The 12,265-nt window shown below is 35.8% G+C and overlaps 1 protein-coding gene across 2 annotated transcripts in view; it reads left to right on the forward strand.

Annotated features, from left to right (window-relative positions):
- Positions 1-12,265, forward strand: part of PIK3CB (phosphatidylinositol-4,5-bisphosphate 3-kinase catalytic subunit beta) — a 180,187-nt gene that overhangs the window by 88,006 nt on the left and 79,916 nt on the right. For both annotated transcript variants that reach the window (XM_019961790.2, XM_070794147.1), the window contains exons 5-8: positions 1,936-2,159; positions 4,376-4,555; positions 7,289-7,459; positions 8,382-8,459. In XM_019961790.2, the coding sequence (XP_019817349.1) occupies positions 1,936-2,159; positions 4,376-4,555; positions 7,289-7,459; positions 8,382-8,459 (653 nt within the window). The remainder of the gene's footprint in view (positions 1-1,935; positions 2,160-4,375; positions 4,556-7,288; positions 7,460-8,381; positions 8,460-12,265) is intronic.

Consider the following 12,265-nt stretch of genomic DNA (forward strand, 5'->3'; position numbering starts at 1 on the left):
GAGGCTTTTTAGTTCCTCTTCACTTTCTGCTATAAGGGTGGTGTCATCTGAATATCTGAGGTTATTGATATTTCTCCCGGCAATCTTGATTCCAGCTTGTGCTTCTTCCAGCCCAGTGTTTCTCATGATGTACTCTGCATATAAGTTAAATAAGCAGGGTGACAATATACAGCCTTGACACACTCCTTTTCCTATTTGGAACCAATCTGTTGTTCCATGTCCAGTTCTAACTGTTGCTTCCTGACCTGCATACAGGTTTCTCAAGAAGCAGGTCAGGTGGTCTGGTAACTTTTTAAACCACGTCTTAATGATTATCTTTAGGTTATTTCCAATTTTTTATTTATAATAAAGAAAGCAACAGTGAACATTCTTGTACTTCTATCATGTTATTTGTACAATTATTTCCTTCAGTTCAGTTCAGTTGCTCAGTCATGTCCAACTCTTGGCTACCCCGTGCACTGCAGCACACCAGGCTTCCCTGTCCATCACCAAGTTCCAGAGCTTGCTCAAACTCATGTCCATCAAGTTGGTGATGCCATCCAACCATCTCATTCTCTGTCATCCCCTTCTCCTCCCACCTTCAATCTTTCCCAGCATCAGGGTCTTTTCAAGTGAGTCAGCTCTTCACATCAGGTGGCCAGAGTATTGGAGTTTCAACTTCAGCGTCAGTCCTTCCAATGAATATTTAGGATTGATTTCCTTTAGGATGGACGGGTTGGATCTCCTTGCAGTCCAAGTGACTCTCAAGAGTCTTCTCCAACACCACAGTTCAAAAGCATCAATTCTTCGATGCTTAGCTTTCTTTAAAGTCCAACTCTCACATCCATACATGACTACTGGAAAAACCATACATGACTATGGAAAAATTATTTCCATAGGTGTGTGGAAAGTAACCACTCAAATTTGAGAACATAATGTTTAATCACAGTTTGCCAAAATAAAGAAACTTTGTGTTTGGCAGTAACTCAAAGTCAGGCAGTGGAGTCATTAAGTTTCATTCTGGAGAAAGTGGTTGACTTTCTTTTTTGCCTGATTAGAAGTTGTTGGCAGGCGGAAGCTGGAGGTAGGCCCAGAAGAAGCTGGGCATCTTCCGTGATTGGTTTTGGGAGCATATTTGACTTTCAGTGGTTTGTCCTAAGTCTCCTGTTGGAATTCCAGGGTCAAAATGTGTGTTTGTATGTGTGTAATTTTTAATAAATTATTAAATATGCTAACGTCTTTTCTAACCCTTACAGCTCAAGGTTTTATCAAAGTGTTTGCCATTCTGATGTAAAAATTAATGTACATATAAAAATGTGTACATGTTCAATTTATTTTAAATTTCTAGAATTATTTATTAGAATAAGTATAAGCTTATGAAAAAGCTGTTATATGTCACTTCATGGCAGAAGTGAATCATAATTAAGTACAACAAAGAATAATTTCATATTTATGAGATTTTTGACTAATTGATATATACTGTAACCATTGTTGGAAAATCACAGTAAACTAAAAGTTTATAAAATTTAAGTTTACTGAGTTTTCAGTAATAGCTTGACTTTTAGGCTTATTTGTAACATTTTCAGATTCTTAGCCTTTGTTAGATATTTTAAATGTATTTTGATTTGTAAAGAAAACATGTAGCTCTTTCAGGTGTAGTTTTAAAATGGTAGTGTGAGTTTCAGCGATCATCTTTTTTTCATTGGTAACCAACTATATTTCTTTTGTGGTTTCCAGTTTGTACTCTTTTGAAATCTAATTGTATGTTCATCTTCTATACCTGAAATTCATTATTTTATCTTCAGTATTCTTTTTTATCTTTCATAATATTTTCCTGCCCAGTTTTTTTTTTTAATTTCATGAAAATCAAGCATCCAAATTAGCTTTCCTTAAGTATATTTTGTATTCTGTTTATTATTAGGTACTCAAAATGACACCTTTAAAATTTTTGTTTAGGTCTGCATGAATTTGATGCCTTGAAGGATCCTGAAGTGAATGAATTCCGAATAAAAATGCGCAGATTCAGTGAGGAAAAGATTCAGTCGCTTGTGGGATTATCTTGGATGGATTGGCTAAAGCATACCTATCCACCTGAGCTTGAACCATCCATCCCTGAAAATTTAGAAGATAAACTTTATGGAGGAAAGCTCATTGTGGCTGTTCATTTTGAAAATTGTCAGGTAGTATTATATTAAGAAATGCTTTATAATAAACTTGTGAATTTTCCCAGAATGCAGCACCAATCTTAGAGGAGGCTGTTGCTCACCTAGTAAACACTGATGAAGATCATTTTAGATTCAAGATGGAAATATATTTTAGGATTAGCTATGACATCTAAAGTGACATATCCTTTGCACACATACAGTTTTTTGATGCATTTTTGTCTATATCAGGGTCCAAAAACTACAGTGTTTTTGAATGGTTTTTGTATTTTTAAGGTTATGTAAAAAACTGAAAACAATTTTGAAGGGATGTTAAAAAGAAAGGAAAGGAAGAATATGCAATAGAGACTCATTTTTTGTCAGTTCTTTAGAGAAAAAGTTTGCCAAACCTGGTTGTAAATAATGTAGATATAATTTATTTTCTCATGTTGTTTATAAAATGAAAGATTTGATCAAAAGAGCTCTTTTTTCTGTTTCTTAATTTTGCATTCTATGAATACGTGATCTAAGTGCTGATATGGAATTGGGCATTATAACAGAGAGTATATACAGTTAATCTGTATCTGAATGTTCATAGCATTTTACAAGCTAAATTCTGCTTCTCCTTTTGTTTCAAGTATACTCATTTTATCATTTAGGCTCTGGCCTTAGAATTAGGGTATGAAAGTAGGGATACTTTGTTTTGTCCTTCAGTTACTATGATAAAAATGACGAAACCTTTATCAGTAACCATTCTATATTGGGGTTTTAAATTTTTTAAATACAATATTTAAATGTGTTCTTGCTCCCAATGTGACTCAGTGGTAAAGAATCGTGCATTGTTGAACGAGCTGAAATAGGAATTTCACTGTTAAAGGTGATTAGAATCCATATTTAAAATATTGACTGTGGGCAATTTGTGAAATCTCAGTCAGTCTGAATTTCATCACATATGCGTCAAATCTCTACTAGATATATAAATTTGAATGTGATTGTTATTATGCACGTGTGTGTTAGTCATTCAGTGGTGTCTGAATGCGATGCTGTGAACTAACTGTAGCCTTCCAGGCTCCTCTGTCTGTGGAATTCTTCAGGCAAGATTACTGGAGTGGGTAGCCATTGCATTCTCCAGGGGAATCTTCCTAACCCAGGGATCGAATCTCCTACATTGCAGGCAGATTCTTTACTGTCTGAGGTACCAGGGAAACCCTGTGATCCATCATTGTAACAGATTACATGTGAAAAGAAGTGTTTTAAAGTCAGAAAAATATTGACATTGTGAAATGTTACTGGATTCCAAGCAGTCATAGAATTTAATGGTAAAAGGAGTTTGGAGATCATCTTGGCAGGCTCTTTATATAATATAATAATTCTTTTCACCATTCTTTATAGCCTGTGTCCCTAACCCGATGTATCCATTAGCTATGGGGAGTGTTCAGCTTACTAAAATATTGATAGCATATTTTCATTGGGAGCAAGAACACATTTAAATATTGTATTTAGAAAATTAAAAAAAATTCAAACTGGCTTTCTGTGATTTCTGGTATTTTGGTTATACTTTCTTATTTGAATAAGTATCCATTCAGTCTCCCTTTATTCTACATGCTATATATTCAGCTAATTGAAATATATCTATATCTCTCCTTAGTCTCCTTTTCTTCTGGCTACCTATTTCCCAGAGATTAAACCAAAAGAGTTTTGGATCATATAGAATAGTAAATTTTAAAGTTTTTAAATCAATTTGGCAGGTCACATAGAGTTTATAGCTTTTTATTTATGCTGTTATTCCTTTAAAAATACCCTATACCATGATTTATTACCAACACTATTTCATAATTGAATAAACATTTCATGTTACCATCAAAAAATAGGAATGGCAAAATTTCAGAGTAAGGTATGTTTGGTAACCATCACGCATGTATTCCCTCCCTGCCCAGTTCTGTAAAATCCTTATTTGGCCATTTCAGCATCACTGTTGATGACCAGCATTGGGAACCAGCATGTGGGGACACTATAGTAAACGTGAGATGAATTGTAACAAAGTCTTCATTTAGGTTAAAAAATGATTTTCCAAGATTGGTAGGAGTGAAGAAAATGTACTGAAACATTAAATGTAAAGGATGTATATGTGTAAGCATTGTGTCTTGTTGGATACAATGTGGTATATAAATAATACTACTAATAAGTACAAATGTAAAGAGTGATATTTTCACTGTAAATATAAAATTGCTTTCTTTTTTTACCCTCCTTTTTAGGATGTGTTTAGTTTTCAGGTATCTCCTAATATGAATCCTATCAAAATAAATGAATTGGCAATCCAAAAACGTCTGACTATTCATGGGAAAGAAGATGAAGTTAGCCCTTATGACTATGTGTTGCAAGTCAGTGGGAGAGTAGAATATGTGTTTGGTGATCACTCACTAATTCAGTTCCAGGTATGTGTTTTAACTGTCAATTTACCATTTATGAATTCTTTGAGTAGATGTCTTATGCAGAGTATTCAAGTGCCTCAGATTATTTTTGGAGTATAGTGGAGTTTAAGATACAATGTAGTGACACATCCCTCCCCCAACCATAAGGTACGCTATTTAAAGAGGAGAATCCTGATTTTGCCTTCAAGGAACTTGAAGATATTTTTGTTGAAATTACATTTGGAGACTGAAAATAGTTGTTACATAAAGAATAATAGACTAAGTGACAAGTTAGAGGTAAATAGTAATTGAATTTTAGAAAAGTATTTGATTACTCTTATTTGTGATTTTTGGTGTTTGTATGAAGAAAGAGGGATAATGGCCTGCTAATTATGAAGTGATGTCTCTTTTGAGAAGGAGCTCTGATTTATTAGCCAGGTACCAGGGGATTTTATATCTCCCTTCTCTTTTTTTCAGATATTTAGTGTAGCCTTTAGTTCTTGGTTTAGTAGGTATAACCTTCATGCACAGCTTTGGGATCTGTGGCATTCTGACAGTTTGAACTCGAACCCTGAGAGGAAGAAGATGAAAAGTGCTTGGTGGTAACATAAAAGTATTGACTTCTTCCCTTCATGTTCTGCCATCTTTAAAGTAGCCTTCTGCTTCTTTAATACTTTTTTTAAAAAACCTTAGCAAGGGGAAAGTATATTGTTTTGCCCAAACTGGAATTTGTTATTACAAAGAAAACTAAAAGCATGTATGCGTTTTGTGTGTGTGTGTGTGTGCGCGCGCAAGTTTGTGTGAGAAATAAAATATAGAATGTAGGTGAAGGACTTTGAAAGAAATGGAATGATACATCTTTCATAGTGGAAAGTTTTTGAATGAATATATTTATCATAGTATCATGTTAACTCCCACTTGTAGGCCATTCTTGACATTTTTTTTTTAATATCAGAAATGTATTTTCAGTGGTTCTGAATTGAATGCAGTATACTGTATACCTTATACTATCTAAACTGAATCACACTTTATATCTGTATAGGAAAGTTATTCTGGTGAGGAATGCATTGTATTTTTATTCATTTTGTTAGAATCATTGGTATTGTAAACAATCACCCTTTTCCTTATATGCCTCTGGAGAGTTATTTTGGTTTCATGGAAATAAAACAGAGCATCACACTTGGATAGCCAGTAGGTTTTTGATATAAAGACAGTAATGGTTGCCTTGAGGCCTGTGCTAATAAGGTACCATGATCTACCTCAGGACTTTAAAAAAATGGCTACTCATGTACTGCATATTCACCTTTTTTGACTTACTGGACAGAGCTTGCACTGTAGCATCACAGTCTATGATCAAGTTCTACCCCTGGAAAAGTGTGCCAGTTGGTCATCCTGTCAAGTATGGAGTGCAGAAAAGAGGAAAAAAACCAAAACAACATATATACTATGACACATATTTCTCTAAGGTTTAGCAAACAAAAAAATTCAGTCAGGTGGATTTAATTCCAGGTCTTAGAGATACTAAATGTGTAACTTAGCCTTTGGGTTTTCAGTTCTTTAATCTATTAAAGGGGGAGAATCTGTCTTTTAGAGTTAAGAAGATTAGCTCTGACCTTGAAGAAGGTGTTCACTTAATGATAGCTATTTTATGTTCTGATTTTATATGTTTTTTTTCCTCCACCTGGGCCTGCCCTATGCAAATTGGGCTTAGCCAGGAGTGCTGTTTGTTCTGCCTGAAGTCTTAACTCTGGCCCTTGGACCTTCCTTGTCTTTTAGCCACCGCCATTTTGGACTCCTTGTCCCTATTCTACCTACCTAACATTCCCCCCTCAAGAGATGGGAGGCCCAATTCTTTGGGAATAGGGGCGTCGAGGTCTTTCTGGCTACTCCCTGCTGAACTGGGGCGGCGAGGGGTATTGGGCCTCCCCCTCTTGCTAGTCTCAAGCCTCAGAGTCCTTATAGCGGTGTCCAAGGGTGTGTGATATTTTCCGTGGTCAGCTGTAGTTTTATATCTTTGTTAAACTGGCACTGCATGTTGTAGCTGGTTGACAGGTGTGTTGAGTGTCCTCTTCTGTTTTCTTCCATGGCTTGACTCGTGAGTAGTGAATCTAGGAGTCATGTCCTGGTACCTTGACTGCCGGCTCTTCTTTTTCCATCCAAGACAAAGCTGCTTCCATCAGTGTACCAGATTTCCTCAGGATTGGTCAGAGTATCTTCTGAAAACCCCTCTCGGGGTTTTGTCCAGTGGTCCAAGGTTTCTTAACCGGAGGTCTTCTGGAATCTGAGACTGGGCCGCGTGAGCTTTCTGTTGAGTTCGTTTTTCGCTGTCCCGGTTTCCAGCACGATGGGCCTTCCCCGGCGCTGGGTTTCTTCGCCTTCCGCTTCTAGCCCGGGAGCTTCGCTGAGTTGGGCTCCTGTTGTGCTTGGCCTCTTCTACGTAGAGGTTGTTTCAGCCAGGTTAAATCCGAGTCACGGCACCATAAATGTCACGCGAGTGTATGTCCCTCGGTTCTTTGTCTCGTCACAACAAAGATTTGGAGCAACGGACATTAAAGCTCTCGGCACATCACAGCTCTCAGGTCTTGGACAAACCGTGCTACAGCTCTTATGTTCTGATTTTAATTTCTCATATTTTTGACATTGAATTGTTAATATAGACTTTAAATATTGTTTTAATGTTGTTTAGCTTAATTTTATTTTTCTCTTGATTTAAGTTTTGTTTGAAAATCCTTGCCTTACTCTCCCTTGCCACTGTAGTATATCCGGAACTGTGTAATGAACAGAACATTGCCCCATTTTATACTTGTGGAATGTTGCAAGATCAAGAAGCTGTATGAACAGGAGATGGTTGCCATAGAGGCTGCCATAAATCGAAATTCATCTAACCTTCCTCTTCCTTTACCACCAAAGAAAACTCGAATTATTTCTGTAAGTTTCACATAAGAACTTCTGGTGACCTTAAAAGCCATGTGATTTTTTTATTGTTGCTATTGTTAGGTTGTATGTTTGAGCCTCCCACACATATTCTTTGCTCAGTTCTCCTATGGAAGCTAATTCATGTTTTCTAAAGATGCATCACCATTTATTAATAGTAACCTTTTAAGCTACTATTATTTTTCCATACCCAAGCTACATAGGATTCTAAATAGGTCATTTATGTTTTTGTTTATCTTTAGGTGCTAAAGAAAAATGCCCTCAAATTGAGTATATTTTGAGACTAGAGCTAAATGTGAGACTTCAGAGAGCAAGTTGAGGCATACCAGTAGAAAAGTTAGGTGTGCTGAGATAGTTGATTTTCTGGTATATCTCATTTGTATTAGCTTATAATAGTGTTTTGGTGTAATTTGTCTGTTTTCTTCTTATTGAACTTTTAGACTTTAAATGTAACAAAGACATTTCTTCTAGCATATACTATTTTTATAAAGCAGACCTTTAGATTTGGGTTCATTTAACTATTTAACAGTTTTTAAATAGTTCTTCCATCTTAAGAAAAACTATGCCTTGATAATTAAGATATTACCTGTATATTAACTTATATAGTCAATTCTTTATTTATCCAAAGCTTTTAATACCATTTGTTTATGGTGTCTAGTGAATTTTGTAGCAGTATTGTTTTGCCTTGAGAACTAAGGGCTAGTGGTTGTGATGCTTAATGTAATATATGTGGTTTTCAGTTGTTAGTTCAGAGTTGTATTTTCATTATTTTACCAATGCACATGCAAACTGATAAGACAGTTTCATTGTTAGCCTCAAATATTCATTTCTTAATTAAATATTAAAAAATGAGTAATTAAATGAATTCTTAATTAAAATTAAACATTAATACCCTGTATTTTTCATTTTTTACCAGCATGTTTGGGAAAATAACAATCCTTTCCAAATTGTCTTGGTTAAAGGAAATAAACTTAACACAGAAGAAACTGTAAAAGTGAGTACTTGTTTAGATTTGAATTTGTCTTCTGCTCTGTTATTTGAATTCACTAATATGCTCAGTTAATGACAGATTGGAGACTACATTTTATCCATTTTGGTCTGTTATAGGATATAGAATATGGCAGTTATTATAGAACAATTATAAATTTTTGTTTTAAAATATTCTTTGAAAAAAAAAATATTCTTTGCATAGTTGGAGATGTACTGGATAGATTGACATTTCCCCAGTGTATGTTATGGAAAAGAAATTGGTTTAGATCAAGAATTCAGCAAGTGAAATTTAAGCCAAAACTGTAGGTCACATGTTTCTGTGCAGGCTTATTCTTCTTTCTCAGCTTTGGTCAGAGCTTCCCTCAGCCTCTTTTAGGTGCCGCCCCCTCCTTTTTTTTCCCTTTTAAACTTGCTGAACAGACAGAAAATGTAATGCCATTCCTGAAATAAAATAGATGACTACATTGTAGACCACAACTTGTTAACACATGGGGATTTATTGCACCACCCCTACAATTAAGTAAAGACTTAACAAGGCATTTTGCTTCAAAGTGTAAAGCATGCATTTTCCTCTATTTTGCTTGGCAGGAAATGAAGTGAATAGTTTTGTGATCCAAGAAAGAGATTCAGTTAGTTTGAGATGTTTGCTGGCATGAGGATATATTCAGGAGTACCTTGCCAAAGATTACCAATGGCTTGTTTTTCTATGTGGACATTAAAGATTCTTTGGGTAGCTGTCATTAAAATAAGGGTATTTTCTCTTATATTCTTAGCTAGATTTTAATTTTTAATGAGTATGCTTAAGACCAACTAGCCTTGTTTTCTATTTTAATGGTAATTTAATTTTCCTCTTGAATTTAAACTTTCTTTCTTAATCTTTTCCAGTTGTAAAAGTATAACATGATTGTTGCAGCAGTTAAAAAAAGTCCAAATATGATTTAAGAAAGAAGTTGCTGATCTCTCCTCCTCATCTCTTTACCATCACATGGGATTCAAGGTCAATAAGCCTTGAGTGACCTCCATGTTTATACAAATATATATAAACTTATGGTTGTGTTTATTTTATTGATCGGTTGGTTTGTTAAAGAAAAGGGATGATGTTATATATATTAATCTATGATTTGTTCATTTTATATCTTGGATGATTCTCTGGATTATTAAATATTCAGTAGAGTTCCTTGAATATTACGTTTCTAAAGGCAGAAGTCATATATTGGCAAATATACCCTCAATATACCTACCTATACATATGGAGTGTTTTTTTTAAACATATATGTATCATTTTGCTCAGTGGTTTGTATGAATCCATGGATAATTTGCATTCTAAAAATGGGAATTACTATTCTTCCCATTTGTTAGGTTATTGTTATTAGCTATTGAATTCTTTTGTAGCTATTGTTTCTCTGAAGCCTTTCATCCGTACTCAGTTTCTTCCTAAAGAAGACCAAAGAAGCGTTTACTATATGCCTTTATTTTTCTTGGGCATTATGCTTTATTTTTGTCTTTGACAGATTACTTGTGAGTAACATTTTATTTCTATAGGTTTTACCAACTTCCATCAGATATTCCAAGCTGGATTGATTTTATTGTTTGTGGTCATATATTTTTAGGACTAGTGGGTTTAATATAGTATTTAAAGTACCCTCTCCCTCCCCACTCCATCTGCTTCTCTGATTCTCCCTCCTCTACCCTTTTTCTCTTTTCAGAGAGGTTACATAGATGAATTGAAGTACGTTAATGCAATTATGGCATCACTTTCTTCTACGTACATCTCATTTTTTTTTTTTTTAATTGCTGTTCAGATTAGGAGTTCCAGTATAATGTTGAAGAGAAATCTGGAGGGGAAAAAAAAGATTAGGGATAGATGGGGAGCAGGGAACTTTACTTCTTTCCTTCCAAACTTTTCTTTTCTTGATGTACTGAGTAGGACCTTCGGTGTGGTACTGAATAAAAATGATGAGAGCAAACATATCACTCAGGTTTCTCCCAAGAAAAATAATAATAGGGTGTTTGTATATGTGTGTGTGTGTGTATATATGCATACACACAGAGATTTATTTAATTTTTGTCTGTGCTTGGTCTTTGTTGCTGCATGGGCTTTCTCTAGTTGCTTCGAGCAGGGGCTGTTCTCTAGTTATGCTTTGCAGGCTTAGCAGTGCACAGATTCTAGAGCCTGCGGGCTTCTGTAATAGTGGCACATGTGGAATCTTCTTGGGCCACGGATAGAACCCATGTCCCCTGAATTTTCAGGCAGATTCTTAACCACTGAATCACCAAGAAAGTCCACCACACATAGATTTATTTAAGGAATCAGCTCATATAATTATGGAGTTGTTTAAGTTCCACAGTCTGTGAAGTTTGTTTGCGAACTGGGAAACCAGAAGACCCCATAGTTTAGTTCCAGTCTGAGTCTGTTTGTATGTAGTCGCTCAGTTGTGTCTGACTCTATAGCCTGCCAGGCTCTTCTGTCAATGGGATTTCCCAAGCCACAGTACTGGAGCACGTTGCCATTTCCTACTCTAGCGGATCTTCCAGGCCAAGGGATTGAACTGGCATTTCTTGCATCCTCTCATTGGCAGGCTAGTGCCACCTGGAATGCCTGAGAAACAGGAGGCACCTATGGTGTAGTTCCTGTGGAAGTTCTATATGCTCAAGACCCAGGAAGAGCTGATGTTAGTCAGGCAAGAATTCTGTCTCAGGAGGGCCAAGCTTTTTGTTCTGTTCATTTCTTCCACTGAGTGGATTGGAGCCACCTACTCTAAGGAAGGTAATCTGCTTTAGTCAGTCTACCATTTAAATGTTAATCTTATCAAAAAGAAAACACTGTCACAGAAATAACCAGAATATCTGGACACCCCAAGATCCAGTCAATGGATTAATGAAATTAACCATCACAGTAGATGTTTCTGTTTTGTTCTTTATTGTAAAGAAAAGCATTTAGTCTTTCAGCTTTAAGTATAATATTACCTGTAGGTTTTTCACACATGCCCTTTATTCAAGAATTTTTCTTCTCTTTTTACTTAGCTGAGAGTTTTTATACTAAAAGGGATAGAAAAAGTTTCACTTTGTCCAGTGCTTTTTCTGTATTTATTGAGATGATTTTGTAGCTTTTATATTTTAGTCTGTTAATTGGATTTCCTTTTCTTTTTTTTTTAAATTAATCACTTTTTTTGACTGTGTGCAGTCTTCGTTGCTGCATGGGCTTTTCTTTAATTGTGCGTGGGGGCTTCCAATTGCGGTGTGCTGGCTTCTCATTGCCTTGACTTCTCTTGTTGCAGAGCACTGGCTCTAGGGCACGCAGGCTTCTGTAGTAGCGGCGTGTGGACTCAGTAGTGGCTCTCCGGCTCTAGAGTACAGGCTGAATAGTTGTGGCACAAGGGCTTTGTTGCTCCCTGGCAAGTGGGATCTTTACAGATCATGGATCAAACCTGCGTCTCCTGCATTGGCAGGCAGATTCTTTACCACTGAGCTACCAGGGAAGCCCCAATTTGATTGATTTTCAAAAGTTTTATGCGCTACACGTTGAGGATGTACTAGCCTTTTTATATATTGCTGATATTGACTTATTAATATTTTGGTATACATTTTTATGTCTGTGCTCATGGGGAATACTGGTCTGTATTTTCCATATAATATCTTTCTCTGATTTTAGAATTGGGATAATGTTGACCTTATAAATTGAGGTAAGAAGCCTTTCTCTCCTCAGTTTTCTGAATAAGTTTAAGTAGGATTGGTGTTGTTTCTTCCGTAAATGTTTGGTAGAATTTACTCCAAGCACCTGAAAGTAGGGTTTTTTTAGTGGGAATATTT

The sequence above is a fragment of the Bos indicus genome, chromosome 1, assembly GCF_029378745.1.
Source record: "Bos indicus isolate NIAB-ARS_2022 breed Sahiwal x Tharparkar chromosome 1, NIAB-ARS_B.indTharparkar_mat_pri_1.0, whole genome shotgun sequence".
Taxonomy (NCBI): Eukaryota; Metazoa; Chordata; class Mammalia; order Artiodactyla; family Bovidae; genus Bos; species Bos indicus.